This window comes from Schistocerca piceifrons, chromosome X, assembly GCF_021461385.2.
Source record: "Schistocerca piceifrons isolate TAMUIC-IGC-003096 chromosome X, iqSchPice1.1, whole genome shotgun sequence".
NCBI lineage: Eukaryota > Metazoa > Arthropoda > Insecta > Orthoptera > Acrididae > Schistocerca > Schistocerca piceifrons.
Window position 1 is genome coordinate 921,787,715 of NC_060149.1, and position 18,211 is coordinate 921,805,925.

Here is an 18,211-nt window from a genome sequence, read left to right on the forward strand (position 1 = left end):
AAAGCACTGTGTCTCAACTACAGGAAGTAAGTGATCAGCTAGGTAAAGCTCTGGGTGTGGGTATGCAGTACGACAACAACGCAAGTGCACGACACGAGTCTCTGAAGTTGAAAACCGAAAGCCATGGGTAACAGCCCGTAACTGCACCTTTCGTATGAAGTCCTGTAAGTGATGCTCAGCAACACCCATACTAGAGGAGCAATAATAAAAGCAAAAATTGTCAGCATATAACGAGTGTGATATCTAAGACCTCACAGCCACTGCTAGACCACTGACAGCCATAAGAAAGAGGGGGGGACGCTCAGTACAGAGCCCTTAGGGATCCCGTTCTCCTGGATAAGAGGGTACTGAGTGAAGCACCAACCTGAACACGGAACATACGGTGCAATGAGAAGTTCTTGACAAAACTTGGCAGTCAACCCCAGAGACCTTACTCACGCAACGCAGTAAGCATGTGGTGACACCATGTCATGTCATAAGCCTTCCATAGGTCAAAACAGACAGCGATGAGGTGCTTACAACATGCAAAGGCTGTCCAGATGGTGGACTTCAGGTGAACCAAATTATCAGCAGTGGAGTGGCCTTTGCGAAAACTTCCGAGATGCATCCAAAAGGCCCCGAGACTCGAGGAGCCACCACAGCTGCTTGCTCACCATGCATTCGAGCAGCTTACAGAGAATGTCAGTATGGTTGATTGGGTGATAACAGTCCATCTCTAGGGGGTTCTTACCCAGTTTCAGTACCAGAACAATCGCGCTTTCTCAAAATTGAGATGTAAACTCATCCTCGTTCCAGATATGATTAAAGAGGGTAAGGACATGATGCTGACAATCCACTGAGAGATGTTTCTGCATTTGGTTGTGGATGCAGTCTGGTCCTGGGGCTGTATCAGTGCAATGGGCAAAGGTACTGGAGAGTTCCCATTCAATGAATGGAGCATTATATGGCTCTAGGTTGTAGATAAATGCATTTGCTCCACCCACTGTTTTAGGAGCTGAAACGTGTGGAGGGGAGGGGAGGGGGAAGAGGGGGGGGAGGGAATTTCTCAGATGCAGATGAGTGAGCGAAGTGTTCAGTTGCAGTGTTTGGATCAGAATAAATGGCACCATCTAAGGAAATACTTGGTACACCTGCAGGGGACTGGAAGCCATAGAGGTGTCTGATTTTTGTCCACACCTGTAATAGAAGTGTATGTGATCCAATGGTAGGAATGTACCATTTCCAGGATTCTTGCTTTCATCGTTTTACAAGGTAGTGGAAGCAGGCACTGAGCAGTTTAAAGGCAATGAGGGAGTCCGGTGAAGGATGCTGCTTATGGTGTTGAAGAATCCGCCTACGATTTCTAATGGCCGCGGCAATATCTGGACTCCACCAGGGTACCATCTTACGATGATGGGATCCTGAGGAAGAGGGGATGCCTCAGTTGGATACCAAAAGAATGGCTGCCGTTGTATGCTAAATAGCCACATGAATACTGCCTTGCATTGGACAGCTAAGGACAGGAGCAGAGGTGAACTCATCCCAGTCAGCATTACCGAGAACCCATTTGGAAGTGCATCCAAGGGAGCATCACTGAGGAATGTACAGGAAGATCGGGAAGTGGTCACTACCACACAGGTCTTCACGGACTCTGCAGTGGACAGATGGTAGAAGGCCAGGGCTGCAAAAGGAAAGATCAATGGTCAAATATGTTCTGTTGTGCCACATTGAAGTGTGTGGAGACACCAGAGTTCAAGAGGCAAAGATCAAGTTGTACCAGTATACAGGGTTATTACAAATGATTGAAGCGATTTCACAGCTCTATAATAACTTTATTATTTGAGATATTTTCACAATGCTTTGCACACACATGCAAAAACTCAAAGTTTTTTTAGGCATTCACAAATGTTCGATACGTGCCCCTTTAGTGATTCGGCAGACATCAAGCCGATAATCAAGATCCTCCCACACTCGGCGCAGCATGTCCCCATCAATGAGTTTGAAAGCATCGTTGATGCGAGCTCGCAGTTCTGGCACGTTTCTTGGTAGAGGAGGTTTAAACACTGAATCTTTCACATAACCCCACAGAAAGAAATCGCATGGAGTTAAGTCGGGAGAGCGTGGAGGCCATGACATGAATTGCTGATCATGATCTCCACCACAACCGATCCATCGGTTTTCCAATCTCCTGTTTAAGAAATGCCGATCATCATGATGGAAGTGCGGTGGAGCACCATCCTGTTGAAAGATGAAGTCGGCACTGTCGGTCTCCAGTTGTGGCATGAGCCAATTTTCCAGCATGTCCAGATACACGTGTCTTGTAACATTTTTTTCGCAGAAGAAAAAGGGGCTGTCAACTTTAAACCGTGACATTGCACAAAACACGTTAACTTTTGGTGAACTGCGAATTTGCTGCACAAAAGCGTGAGGATTCTCTACCGCCCAGATTTGCACATTGTATCTGTTCACTTCACCATTAAGAAAAAATGTTGCTTCATCACTGAAAACAAGTTTCGCACTGAACGCATCCTCTTCCATGAGCTGTTGCAACCGTGCCGAAAATTCAAAGCGTTTGACTTTGCCATCGGGTGTCAGGGCTTGTAGCAATTGTAAACGATAAGGCTTCTGCTTTAGCCTTTTCCGTAAGATTTTCCAAACCATCAGCTGTGGTACATTTAGCTCCCTGCTCGCTTTATTCGTCGACTTCCGCGGGCTACGCGTGAAACTTGCCCGCATGCGTTCAACCGTTTCTTCGCTCACTGCAGGTCGACCCGTTGATTTCCCCTTACAGAGGCATCCAGAAGCTTTAAACTGCGCATACCATCGCCGAATGGAGTTAGCAGTTGGTGGATCTTTGTTGAACTTCGTCCTGAAGTGTCGTTGCACTGTTATGACTGACTGATGTGAGTGCATTTCAAGCACGACATACGCTTTCTCGGCTCCTGTCGCCATTTTGTCTCACTGCGCTCTCGAGCGCTCTGGCGGCAGAAACCTGAAGTGCGGCTTCAGCCGAACAAAACTTTATGAGTTTTTCTACGTATCTGTAGGGTGTTGTGACCATATGTCAATGAATGGAGCTACAGTGAATTTATGAAATCGCTTCAATCATTTGTAATAGCCCTGTAGTTTCGATGTCTTTACTGTGGCCAGTGATCATTGTTCCACCCCACACAGGGTTACAGACACTGAAATCGCCCAAGACTAGGAAAGGTTGGGGGAGCCGAGAGAGTAATTCAGACAGTAAATCCTGAGACATGACATCATCGGGAGGGAGATAAACATTACAGATGGTAAAATCCTGATATGCCCTTACCTGAACAGCCACAGCCTCCAAAGATGTATCAAGCAGCACAAGGTATATAGTCCAGAACATATGTACAAACTCCATCTGACACCCTCTCCTCTCATAGTCAGCACAATTCTTAAAATAACCACAGTAGCCACAAAGTGTGGGGGTCCAAGGTGCCGGAAACCACATTTCCTGGATGGTAATATAGAATGCAAGGTTTAAGTGCTTAAAAGTTGCCATAGCTCAGCCAGTTGGTGGAAAAATCCGTTACATTTCCACTGGAGGATCAGACTGTCTGAATACTGTAGGGGCATGAAGCGACCAGGGGAAGGGGGAGGGGGCAGGATATGAACCAGGGTCATGCACAGCCACCAGCTGAGACATCAGTAGGCGTCCAAAAGAGCAACACTGAGGGAGGGACAGGAAGGTCGGGAAGTGGTCACTACCACACGTCATCACATACTCTCCAGTGGATAGGTGGTAGAAGACCAGGGCTACAAAAGGAAAGATCAATGGCTGAATAAGTTCAGTTATGCCACACTGAAGTGTGTGGGTGGTACCAGAGTGACATAGGTTCTGTGGCACATTGTCTGGGGAGATCTGATGCTTCAGGGGCCACCAGAAACTCCACCTCGGGCACAGAAGGAGTACAGACAAAGTCCGATGGCATGAGGGCCACCGAAATTTCCTTTATTTTAGAGGACTTCATTTTGTCCTTGGTGTCGCTCTTCTTCTCCTCCTTAGGACACAAGAGCTTGGAAGGTTTTGGTGAAGTGGTTTCAGGGACACAGGAAGAACGAGAAGTCCGACGGCCAGTAGCCTCTGGTTCCTTCAACCACTGGCTGCCATCTGGCTTTGGACCAGCAGACACTGTGGAAGGGAGAGTCCCGATGGACCTCTTCCTAGCTAGAGAAGCCGGAGGAGGATGAGGCGGCTCTGGCAGGGGGATGGGGACCTGTGTCCATGGCAGGTGGGAGCCAATGGTCTCAAAGTGAGTGTGGTGGATGCACCAGATGGGCCCTCAAGCACCTCAGGGACAGGCACTAGCTGGCAAATCTGAGGGTCCACTGTAAGAGGTGCAACAGAAGAAAGCATTTTCAACAGAGAAAGTGATGACACTGCAGCTGTAACATAAGATTGTGTCATTTGTATGGGACTAAGATTCTCACACTTTTTTTGGACTCTTTATATGTGAGTTTGTCCAGGATCTTATACTCCTAGTTGAAGGATCTCTTACGAGGAGGAATGTAGAGTTTCACATCACACCAGCAGACCCTATCACGCAACATATCACCCTCGAAAGCTACGATGAAGGTCCCGGTAGCAACTCTGTTTTCCCTTGGTCCCGTATGGACACGACAGATGAAATGCACATCCTGTCACTTTAAGTTGGCATACAGATAATTGTCAGAGTGCAAAAGAAAATCCTGGCGAAAGATGATGCCCTGGACAATATTGAGTCTCCTGCGGAAAGTGACAGTCAGAGGAATGTCACCCAACTTTTCACAAGACAGCAGTGCCTGTTGCTGGACAGGAGATGTCATTTTAATCAGGAGGGAACTGCTCTGCTAGAGATGGCTGCAATTTCCCCATATTCATCTTCAATGTGCTTGACACAAAATAAAGGCTTTGTGACCACAAAGGAGTTCCAATCGATTCTGGTACAGATCAGGTATTGGGGGGAGCATTTTTCTCCTTGTCTTCTAGTCCTATGTTCCTCACATGGTGTGGCCTGGGAAGGGAATGCGTAGGGATCGTATTTCGTTCCATCATACGAGGCCTTTCCATTTGAACGGACTGCTGGGGCCATGTAACAAACAGTGTGAAATAACCAAGATGGTGCCACCCATGCCAAACAGGGGCTCTCACCATGGGCGCTACCCGGTTTCAGCAACAGCTACCTGGGCAGTAATGCACTGCTGGGAGTCCCTGTGCCCCAGTCACAATGGGCACACACTCCATGGCATACATGGGGATTGTGCAGCACAAGCACTAACAGTGCGATCCCTGCATGGTCAGGAGGCTACCACCACACAATGGGATGTCTACCGTGCTGGGTTTTGGGTGTACTACAACAACAGGAAGGAAGGTTACAAGCTGGAAGGGCACAGAGGTGGAGCATAGGAGCATACACCGTCGTGGGCGACCTTCCCTGCACAACACGCATTTCTGTAAAATTTGGAAGAGATTGCAAGTCAAACCCAATAATAGGGGCCATATAATAGTTCACGGAGGTTGAAGATAGTGCCGGGAGTGAATCAAGACCAAAATCGTGAACCAAGTCCAAGCAGTGTCTGCACCAAAAGGACCATCCAAGAGGAGGTAAGTGATAGTCGAAGTTTATGTTTGCAGCACACAAAGAGGAAGTAGTGCTGCAAATGCTGTGGCCCTGTGGTTGCCAAGCATGTACTCACTAGAGAGTGGTGAGCCCCCCAAGAGGGCACTAAAATATAGCCAAAAGATGCCTATCTAGCACAAAATTTTGCCTCCATAATAAATTAAAACACAACACAGTTATCATATTGTATTTTCTCACCAATGTACAGCCAGTGCAGCTCCAGCAGCTCAGACCAGAATGCCAGAGTTGGCACTCATTTATGTGTGATGTGTGCTTGCTTGTGTGAATGAATGGTGTGTGTTTATCTTTTTCTGACAAAGACTGGGGGCTGAAAGCTGATGAGCAAGTGTCTTAATTGTGCCTGTCAGCAACTTAATATGTCATCTTTACAGTAAGCAGCAATTTATCTTTTACTTACATATTTTAACTGTGTGTGTCATGCTTCTGAGACAGGATGCAAGCATTCTCATAATTTATACATACTCTGCTTGCAATTTGCGTTAATATACCAACTTTTATCATCTATCACAGCAGACAATGGAGAAAAATGTCTCTATTGCTGCATGTTCTGTTTTGCTTCTTCCCGATCCTAATTACACACCACATAATGTATTCTGTTCAGCTTCAACCCATCATCTACCAATATCCTCAAATTTTCTAATAGCCCTCTAACACTTTCCACTGGTCTTCCAAGGACACAATATTTACCATAGCACTTACACTCGCACATTTTCTGTGCCATGCATTCAAAAAGAAAAAGCACAGGACTGATATCCGAGATGTCTAACTTTTACTTCAATATTGTATGTTTCATACAGCAGTCTCTCACCTTTCTTCCATGATTCCCTATCATTTTTGGATCATAAAGACATTTTCTTAATACGTGTTTACCAAATCTACGAAAACAGTTGGCAATCTTCTAACATTCTAAGAAAAATTCTTCTGTTTCTTTTAGATTATTGTTAAGAAGTGTAAATCCACTTGCCACAATTCAATAAAAGAATTGGTGCTCACAGAATATCATTTTCTGTTTGTTTTGAGTAGTACATGCAATGTTGTGGTCATCAGCCAAAAAAGTTCTCCCAAAGTTCTTTTATAAGCCCGATAATTTTCTTTTTGCTTGTCTTGTCAGACTCTGCAGTCCAAATTTAGTTGGCATGAAATCATCATCATCATCATCATCATCATGAACAATTTTCTTAAAGAAAATCCATTTCATTTCTTCAGCAATATCAGGGCTACTTTCCTAAAGAGTTGCAGCACATATCAACAGTTATATTACAATACAGAATTGGATTCCTATTAAAATAATTATACTTATCATAATTTGAAATGAACTATCCATTACCATGAATAGTCTCATACCTGTATATGCAAAAGCCACATTTAGGAATGCTTTGCTGTTATCCTTCGTAACAAGCATGGCCTCTTGCATCAAATCTTTAAGATCAGTAGGGAGGAGTGTCAAATTTCCAATGACTCTGATTCGAACACCACGTTCCATTAACTTCTCTCTATTAAAAGAAAATTATCATCATTATTTGTAATTTATAATTTACTTAATGTATATTTTTGAGACAAAATAATTATTATTACTTCTCATCCAACAGCCGTCTGAATTTCTGCCTTGCAAGATCCATTAGTCCCTCAACTTCCTCTGCCGTCCTTTTAAAGTTTTCTATGCTAAATGCATAAACTGTAACTTCTGGAATGCCAAGTTCTAAACACCATTGCAGAGTTTCTGCTAACTTGTCAAATCTGGAGGAACAAACAAAGTAATTAATTTTAATCGGCAAATGCCTATCCTAAAACAAGAATGTAACAACCACAAGAAACAAGAACACAACAACCACAGAAACATCCAAAAAATTACATACAAAAGTGAGATGCTGCAGAGTATGAGTGTGTACAGGGGAGAGATCGGACAGAGGGAGGTGGTGTGGCAGAGAGAGAGAGAGAGAGAGAGAGAGAGAGAGAGAGAGAGAGAGAGCCATTAGCTCTCCATTTTTACTGAACGATACAGTGACAAAAAGTGTGAAGTACAAAGACAGTGTCAACTCTTACATTGATAAAATTTAATTATACAAATGGAAGTGGCTGACCTGCATATTCACTTCATTGCTCAAGCCCACGAGTACCATATTTTAAGAACTTCTTTGTGCTTCCTTTGAAAAGGATGGCTTGATTATAAAATAAGCAGTCTTGAATAGAAATAGTATTTCTAGGTAATCAAACACAATGACACTTCGGGGGCACTATACTAGCTGCCACAATTTAATTTGAATACTTAAATATTCGGAAAAAGTAGAAATTTCAGCTATTCCTAGATAATGCATGAATACCCTCCTACTATACAAGAAAGAAAAATGTAAGTCTGACAACAAGAATAATAATCTTTATTTGTCCATTATAACTTTACAGTCTTGGACGTTGTCATTTTCTGTACCTTTACAAAAATGATACGATGCCATTCATACAGTAGAACTTTGATTTTACATTCTCCGATTTACATTTTTTGCAATTCTATGCCATAAATTTGCAGTCCCTATGAAAACCCCATAACAATGCTAAAAATTCCTTGATTTTAGATTTCTTCCCCATAAAGTTTACCTCAATTCTAAGTTATTATTCAATGTCTCCCTTGAATTTGTCCTGTTTTCTTCCTACTGACATTTGATGTGACTGAACAAGTAATAAGTGGTTCAAAAGACAGATGGTTCGCACCACAGGTGGTGGCAGAATTACGGGAATATTTTAGGCCATTGTGGAGAGGGGAGATGTGAGAGGGGAAACGCTGATGTAATCCATGATTGGTGTTGGCAACACAATTTACAACATTTAGCTTCACTGCACAATTATGATTTAAGCGTTCAGGTTCAGGACCAAATGAATGCATGATGAAGGGGCCCAGCCAGCACACTTTCTTGTGCCACTTATAACTCAGTCTTATCTTTTTGCATGTATTTCCGATTTATTGTATTCAGCAACATTCTCAATCATCAAACTCAAATTCAAACACTGAGCCTCAAAGAATATGCTCAGTAATAATCAAGGAAATTTAGACCATTTCTGGCTCGTGAAAACTTATCGGCTAGTGACTTGTTAAGTCACCCAACAGCCAGCAAGCATTTTGTAAAGTTCTGAAAATATACTTCTTGTGCAGATGATGTGCTATGATGGAGATGTCACATGGAAATAGAGAAAGAGTTTTGCGATAGCACATTTTAAGTACTTTGTGTTCAAATCTCACATGATACATTTGTAACAACTACATACACTACTCATGCACACACACACTGTAGCTCGTAAAGATTGGCAGCAGTGACAAGAATGCATGAAGTGGAACTGTAGCACCTGTGCTTTCCTTCAAATTTACATTTTACACACTGTACAGAAATTCATTGAGACAACTTCTAATAAGCTTGTAATGTCAATTGGGGAAGTAAACTCATTTTTCCACATCTGTTTCTCTCACCAAGCCTGCAGTGAGCATATGAAGTCTGGCTCGTAAGAAAAGCATTAAACAGTTACAGCAATTGTGACAAAGTGTGTCATTAAGCAAATGTCCATATTTATGCTTATCATTTAGCCATTTAGCTGCTGTGATGTTTTGGGTTAATTTCATGAATTTTTGCTTTTTTCTAGGTGACCACAAAGTATGATCTCTCAATAACATGTGTTCTGAATGTATAATTTGTAGTCATAGCACGTTGGAAAACAGCTCGATTACCTTCTACCCAGATCCCAATCTCAATTTTTGACAAGTTTTTACTTACCATTACACATTTGTGATGTTTGAGAACTTCTGAAATTCATTACCACAAATTATTCTATAAAAATTGTGTTGCACATTTAATTTTCTTCACTTAGACAGATTTTATACAAAGTATTGGAGAGGACTGTGATTTTTAATCATATATGTGTTTTCGTTCATATAAGAGTGGTTTGAAAAGTTCTCAGAATCACCATGGGAGGTCAGCGCTAGTGCAACGACTTGTTTGACTGTTGCCTGTAAACACGTGTCACGTCAGTGGTCTTGGAAGAGAGCTGTGGTGGTGACATGGCTCTGTTGTTGCTCCCACATAATGATTTATGAAGATGGAAAAAGGAAAAAAGAAAAGAAAAAAAAAAATCAAGATTCAAGGAATGATTAAGTACTTTGTAGAGAAAGGTAAGAAAGCAAAGGGCATTCATGTTGATTTTCAGTATACACTGGGAGACTCTGCTCCTTCATATTCAACTGTTGCCAAGTGGACAAATGAATTTAAATTTGGTCGGGAGAGCTTAGATTACGATCTGCTCAGTGGTAGGCCGACGTATGTCACAACTCCAGAAATCATTGCAAAAATGGACAAAATGGTCATGGAGGATCACCGATTGAAAGTGGGCAAAATTGCTCACACTTGTCAGATGTCATCTGAAAGGAAGTATCACATTTTAACTGAAGAATTAGAAATGAAAAAATTATCTGCAAGATGGATGCCATGGCTCTTGACACGTACCCACACACACATGCCGTCACCATGGCAAAATTACATGAACTAAGGTACAAATTGTTGCCACACCAACCTTTTTCACCTGATATGGTTCCGTCAGACTTTCATCTCTTCCCAAAACTGAAAATTTTTCTTGGTAGATGAAGATTCACTTCAAACGAAGAAGTGATAGAGTTGACAACTATTTTGCAGGCCTGGAGGAAACTCATTTTTGAGATGGGATCAAGGCATTGGAACATTGTTGGACCAAGTGCATTAATCTACAAGGAGATTACACTGAAAAATAAAAAAAGTTTCAGTGGTGTAAGTACTTTTCAACTTTTCAAACCATACTCGTATTTTGGGGGTTTTAACATTTTTCTCCATTTTGGGTTTTTTAAGTCTGGACCACACGAAAATGTCAAATAGGGGTTTCATTATATATTCAAGTAGCACACTACAGTAGAGTCCCATTAATCCAAACTAATTGGGACTGGACCTTGTTTGGATTAGCCGGAATTATGGTGATGAGTTTCTAAAATGAAGTATACCAAGCAGATAAGTAAGTACACCATGGTAACAAATGGGAACAAGTGTGGGAACAATGGCTCACTCTCACTCCCTGCCCTTGTTGTGCATTGCTGAGACCTATGAAGTGTTTGAGGTCAGTGCACCGCCAGTTGGCTCGCAAAGCACTCGGTTATGTTAGTTATCGATCACTGGCACGTGTAAGAGTTGTATTGTATTCGTTCAGGTGCAGTGGTGTACGTATTTTCGTCATGAGTAAATGTAAACATACAATGTTAACTCTCAAAGAAAAACTGAATGCTTTGAAGCAGATAATGGTGAGAATGAATCTGAACTGGCAATGGAACTGGGTGTTGGTAAAGAAACCATTTGTGATTGGAAGAAGAACAGAGTGAAGCTTGAACAGTCCTGTGCAACACCTTCAGGAAAAACACTCGAAATTCGGTAGACTTTTAACCAGTCTCTGTGCGATAAAGCAGATGAAGCTCTTTTCCTTTGGATTACGCAGGAAAGAGAAAGGGGAACTCCTTTGAGTGGAGCACTGGTACCTGAACAAGTTAATGAATGGTGATGAGTCTTTCAGTGCGAGTATGGGTTGGTTGGACAGATTCAAAAAATGTCATGGAGTCCATCAGCTAACAATTACTGGAGAGAAGCTTTCTTTTGATTGTGATGCAGTGAAGGAATACTTGGGTGAGTTTGAAAAAATGATAAAAGGGGGAAAGTATTCTCCCCAACAAATTTATAATGCTGACGAGACTGGCCTTAATTTTAGAGCATTGTCAACAAAAAGCCTGGCATCAAAAGCAGAAGACCATGCTCCTGGTTTTAGAATGTGCTAAGGTCATGTGACTTTATTAGTGTGCAGCAACACTGCTGGTGATCACAAGCTGCCTTTGATGCTGATCAGCAAATCTGTTAGGCCCAAAGCTTTTAAAAACTACAGCATCAAGTCCCTGTTCATATATTATTGCAACCAGAAAGAAGCATGGATGGATGGTAAGCTGTTCAAAGAATGGTTTCACGGCCAGTTTGTTCTCTCTGTTCAACGGTTTTCCAAGGAAAATCATTTGTCTCCCCATGCAATCCTTTTCATTGATAACACGCCATCTCACCCCAGCACTGAGAAATTATGTATTAGAGAAATTGTGGCAAAGTTTTTGCCACCGAATGTTACACCACTTCTACAGCCGATGGACCAGGGCGTACTGGAAACATTAAAACTGATTTATAGAAAAAAATTTTTAAGAATGCTGATTCAAGATGATAGCATTCCTTTAGTGGACAAAATAAAAAAGACCACTGTGAAGGATGTTGTTTATTGGGCCACTGAGACATGGCAGAATATTTCAGAAAATCGTGGAGAAAACTGTGGACATCTCTCGAATTTCAGGACAACCTAGTTGAAAATGAAGAGGAAAATCTACTACAAATGATACAGACAATCCCTGGATGTGAAGAAGATAGTGAAGGAGACATAGATGAGTGGATGGCAGTGGATGGAGCATGTGTGGAGAACCTTACTGATGCTGATTTAGTTGCTTCTGTGACTCAAGACCAGGAAGAAGTGGACTGCTGTGACCAAAGTGACAATGAGCCTGAAAGCAACAAACAAGAGCTGGTGCCACACAGTGACTTAACAGAAGCCCTTGATGTCACACTACGTTATTTGGAGCAACAGTCCACTGCTACACCTGCTGATTTGATGTTTCTGAGATGATAGTGCAACTTTGCATTATATAACAGACTGTCTTCATTATGCCAAAAAACAATGAGTTTTTGTCATCTAAAAAGTAGGTATAAAATGTCCACTGTATTTTAGTAAGTTTTACAGCTTTTCTTTCATTGTTATGCATTGTTTAAACTAAATGATTTCTTGCCCATGTTTCTAAAACATGTTTACTGTATTGCATAAATTAAAATAGTGTGTATGTACAGCAGTTTACCGCACTGTTTTCCATACTTTTTCATGTTTGGATTACCTGAATGTTTGGGTTACAGGGATTCGGTTTAGTGGGATGTTGCTGTAAATACTATTATATAAAACATTAATCACCATTAATATACTGCAGTATACGAAAATATAACTGACAGTAATGGAGCTTGGAACTCTTTATATGAGTACAAACATCTTTCAGTTAACAGCTGTTTCAATTTTCCTTTAAAAAGGCTTACATGGATTTGCCTCATATTATTTGGCAATCTATTATAGAATGGTCTTCCAGCATCAAGTGGGCTGTGATCTGTACCTCTCTTATGACTCACAGTTCACAGTCACTACATTATAACTTTTCAAGTATTCCTGTACGGACTACTTGAAAAGTTGCTTATGTTATGAAGAGCCAAAGAAACTGGAACACTTGCCTAATCTACATCTACATCTACATCCATACTCCGCAAGCCACCTGACGGTGTGTGGGGGAGGGTACTTTGAGTACCTCTACTGGAGTGCTGCAATATGACATGAGCTCGACTAACACATCTGAAGCAGTGCTCAAGGGAACTGACACCATGAATCCTACAGGGTTGTCCATAAATCCGTAAGAGTATGAAGGGATGGATATCTCTTCTGAACAGCATGTTGCAAGGCATCCCATATATGCTCAATAATGTTCATGACTGGGGAGTCTGATGGCCAGCAGAAGTGTTTAAACTCAGAAGAGTGTTCCTGAAGTCACTCCGCAGCAATTCTGGATGTATGCAGTGTTGCATTGTCCTGCTGGAATTCCTCAGGTCTGTCGGAATGCACAATGAACATGAATGGACGCAGGTGATCAGACAGGATGCTTACATACGTGTCACCTGTCAGAATCATATCTAAATATACCACTCCAACTGCACATGCCCCACACCATTACTGAGCCTCCAGCAGCTTGAGGTTATCTCCATACCCGTACACGACTGTCCACTCATTACAATTTGAAATGAGACTAGGCCCACCAGGCAACATGTTTCCAGTCATCAACAGTCTAATGTTGGTGTTGACGGGCACAGGCAAGGTGTAAAGCTTTATGTCATGCAGTCATCAAGGGTACGAGTGTGCCTTTGGCTCCGAAAGCCCATATTGATGAGGTTTCATTTAATGGTTATGTTTGCACATAGACACTTTTTGATGGGCCAGCACTGAAATCTGCAGCAATTTGTGGAAGGGTTGCAGTTCTGTGACGTTGAAAGATTCTCTTGAGTTCTCATTGGTTCCATTCTTACAGGATCTTTTTCCAGCTGCAGTGATGTCGGACATTTGATATTTTACCGGATTCCTGATATTCATGGTTCACTCGTGGTTGTACGGAAAAAGTCCCCACTTCATTGCTACATCAGAGATGCTGTGTCCCATCGCTCATGTACTGACTATAACACCACATTCAAACTAACTTAAATCTTGATAACCTGCCATTGTAGCAGCAGTAGCCAATTTAACAACTGCGCCAGACTCTTGCTGTCTTATATAGGTGTTGCCCATCATAGCGCCATATTCTGCCTGTTTACATATATCTGTATTTGAATATGTATACCTACAACAGTTTCTTTGGCACTTCAGTGTATTAGCAATTACCCTAACTGTTCTCTTTTGAAGCCTGAATATCCTATCCATGTAGACTGTGGGTTCCCCACCCCAAATTTCAATCCCTTATTGTAAATGGGAGTGGATTAACCTGTAGTACAGTTGTTTAAGGACAAGAGGATTCATTATTTTTGAGACACATCTTGGAAAGTAAATACTGCAGCACTTTTTTTCTGTTGTAGCTGATATATTCTTTCCATGTAAGATGTTCTTCAATCAAAATGCCTGAAAACATATATTTATTGGATATTTCAACTGTAGACAGCTACTCAGTATGAGATTAGTTATAATTTAACAAGAACCTCATTGCAACAGTCTTGTCCTTATTCAATGCAAATTAATTCATTGTTAGATATTCTGTGATCAGTTCAGAGTTCCCTTTATTGCTTTCTAGTTCACTAGTTTTGGATTTTGTGGCTGTGTTATGTCATTAACATATACAAGAAACAAAAACAGCCCAAGAATACTTCCCTGAGGGATGCCACAATTAAGAGTTTTGTACACTGATTTTACTGTTAGGATTTTACTTTCAACACAGTTTAGTACACTATCTCCTATCTCAGAGATATGAACCTAAGAAGTTTAGTGCTACTCCTCCTATACTACAAGTTTCTAATCAAAGGCCTTAGACAAATATAGAAAATTCCCAATGACTGTTTCCTTTATCCAGTCTGTTAAGTAGCTCATGGAAAGAAGTTGCTACCGCTGTTATTGTGGATTGTCCTTTTTGGAAATCATGCTGAGAGTTGTTTAATAGGTTGTCTTCACAGAAGAAAGATTCCGTATGGTCTAGAACTACCCTCATTAAGGGATGTAAATGATATGTCATACCAGCCATTAGATGCTTTTATTTTGAGTTTTGACATTTTTTCATTACCACATATTCTGTTAAATTCCTTACGAAAATTTATTATTATTATTATTATTATTATTTCTTTCTTGTCTCAGACGTTATGTCTGGTTAAAAATGGAAGGTGACGCGGACCTTGATCAAGCGTGACTTCCTTTTAACTGTACGGTATATGTTACATTGCATTTAGGAACTTTCGGGTAATTGAACAAGTGTCAATAATTACAGATTCCTGTAGTTGTATATGTAAGTTTGGATGTAGCTGTATTGCATTGATGTACTGGTGGATATTGTGTGGTATGACTCCTGTAGTTGATAGTATAATTGGTATAATGTCAACTTTATCCTGATGCCACATGTCCTTGACTTCCTCAGCCAGTTGGATGTATTTTTCAATTTTTTCTCCTGTTTTCTTTTGTATATTTGTTGTATTGGGTATGCATATTTCGATTAGTTGTGTTAATTTCTTCTTTTTATTGGTGAGTATGATGTCAGGTTTGTTATGTGGTGTTGTTTTATCTGTTATAATGGTTCTGTTCCAGTATAATTTGTATTCATCGTTCTCCAGTACATTTTGTGGTGCATACTTGTATGTGGGAACATGCTGTTTTATAAGTTTATGTTGTAAGGCAAGCTGTTGATGTATTATTTTTGCTACATTGTCATGTCTTCTGGGGTATTCTGTATTTGCTAGTATTGTACATCCACTTGTGATGTGATCTACTGTTTCTATTTGTTGTTTGCAAAGTCTGCATTTATCTGTTGTGGTATTGGGATCTTTAATAATATGCTTGCTGTAATATCTGGTGTTTATTTTTGATCCTGTATTGCAATCATGAATCCTTCCGTCTCACTGTATATATTGCCTTTTCTTAGCCATGTGTTAGATGCGTCTTGATCGATGCGTGGCAGTGTTAGATGATACGGGTGCTTGCCATGTAGTGTTTTCTTTTTCCAATTTACTTTCTTCGTATCTGTTGATGTTATGTGATCTAAAGGGTTGTAGAAGTGGTTATGAAATTGCAGTGGTGTAGCCGATGTATTTATATGAGTGATTGCTTTGTGTATTTTGCTAGTTTCTGCTCGTTCTAGAAAAAATTTTCTTGAATTGTCTACCTGTCCATAATGTAGGTTTTTTATGTCGATAAATCCCCTTCCTCCTTCCTTTCTGCTTAATGTGAATCTTTCAGTTGCTGAATGTATGTGATGTATTCTATATTTGTGGCATTGTGATCGTGTAAGTGTACTGGGTGCTTCTAGATCTGTGTTACTCCATTTCACTACTCCAAATGAGTAGGTCAATATTGGTATAGCGTAAGTATTTATAGCTTTTGTCTTGTTTCTTGCTGTCAATTCTGTTTTCAGTATTTTTGTTAGTCTTTGTCTATATTTTTCTTTTAGTTCTTCTTTAATATTTGTATTATCTATTCCTATTTTTGTCTGTATCCTAGATATTTATAGGCATCTGTTTTTTCCATCGCTTCTAAGTAGTCACTTTTTTTTTTTTTTTTTTTTTTTTTTTTGTTTGTGGTTTTAGGGCGCAAAACTTCTATGGCCATTAGCGCCCAGCCCGTGACGTAGGAAACAGGAAAAAAACGAAATTTAAAATCAGCAGCAATGGGAACAAAGTCATAAAATTTGAGAAACTAAAGGCAGAAGGAATGCTTAAAAATCCACTATAAAAAGGGGTTGGTTGTCCCCAAAAAAGGCTTCAAATGACTGACGTCATTTCACTGTCACTAATAAACTGTAGAACGCGGTCAGCTGAGCGCGTGTCATCTGCTAAAATCGACGATAGATCAGGCGATAGCTGTAGACAGGAGCGTAACGGATTAAAATAGGGGCATTCAATTAAAACGTGTCTGACCGTCCACAGCTGAGAGCAGTGGGGACAGAGTGGGGGAGGATCACCGCTTAAAAGATGTCGATGGCTAAAAAGACAGTGCCCTATCCGGAGTCTAGCTAAAATTACCTCCTCCCGACGACGCGTTCGGGAGGAAGAGGTCCAAGCGCAAGGAAGGGCTTCCACTTCCCGCAATTTATTATGGGGAAGTGTTGACCAATGCGCATGCCATAATTGACCAACTTGGCGACATAAACCGCTCCGGAGATCGGTAAACGGAAGAGACTGAATAACTGGCCGAGGAAGAGAGACTGCAGCCTTGGCCGCTATATCGGCCGCCTCATTCCCACAGATACCAGCGTGTCCCGGGAGCCAGAGGAACGCCACTGAGACGCCCCCCAGGTGGAGCAAGCGCAGACAGTCCTGAATCCGGTGGACCAGAGGGTGCACAGGGTAAAGAGCTTGGAGACTTAGGAGAGAGCTGAGAGAATCTGAGCAGATTACGTACTGTATCCGCTGATGGCGGCGGATGTAGTGGACAGCCTGGAGAACAGCGTAAAGCTCCGCAGTATAAACCGAACACTGGTCGGGAAGCCGAAAGTGATTTGGGGTGTCGCCAACAATATAGGCACTCCCTACACCTAACGATGTTTTCGAGCCATCTGTGTAAATAAATGTGGCTTCCGTCATTTGTGCACATAGAGCAGCAATTGCCCGACGGTAAACAAGTGTAGGGGTACCATCCTTGGGAAATTGACATAGGTCTCTGAGCAAGTCGATCCGGGGACGGAGCCAAGGCGGTGCTGTACCCCAAGTTGTCAAGAAGGTTTTAGGAAAGCGGAAGGAAAGAGAATGGAGCAGTTGACGGAAGCGGACTCCCAGGGGTAGGAGGGAGGAGGAGCGGCCTGCATACCCGACATCAAAGGAGGCGTCGAAAAAAAGGTCATGGGCTGGATTAGCAGGCATGGAAGACAGACGGCTAGCATAACGACTCAGAAGGACTGCCCGCCGATTGGACAGCGGAGGTTCAGCAGTCTCAGCATAGAGGCTTTCCACAGGGCTGGTGTAAAAAGCTCCAGACACTAAACGTAATCCACGGTGGTGGATAGAGTCGAGACGCCGAAGAATAGATGGCCGAGCAGAGGAGTAGACTATGCTTCCATAATCCAATTTCGAGCGCACTAAGGCGCGATAGAGGCGGAGAAGGACCACTCGGTCCGCTCCCCAGGAGGTACCATTCAGGACACGGAGGGTGTTAAGGGAACGCAGACAGCGAGCCGAAGGATAGGAAACGTGGGAGGACCAGCACAGTTTTCTGTCAAACATAAGACCCAAGAATTTAGC

The 18,211-nt window shown here is 41.8% G+C and overlaps 1 protein-coding gene across 2 annotated transcripts in view; it reads right to left on the reverse strand.

Annotated features, from left to right (window-relative positions):
• LOC124721799 (dehydrodolichyl diphosphate synthase complex subunit DHDDS) overlaps positions 1 to 18,211 on the reverse strand; it is a 64,975-nt gene that overhangs the window by 18,783 nt on the left and 27,981 nt on the right. For both annotated transcript variants that reach the window (XM_047246921.1, XM_047246922.1), the window contains exons 4-5: positions 7,203 to 7,364; positions 6,972 to 7,120 (exon numbers count right to left, since the gene is read on the reverse strand). In XM_047246921.1, the coding sequence (XP_047102877.1) occupies positions 6,972 to 7,120; positions 7,203 to 7,364 (311 nt within the window). The remainder of the gene's footprint in view (positions 1 to 6,971; positions 7,121 to 7,202; positions 7,365 to 18,211) is intronic.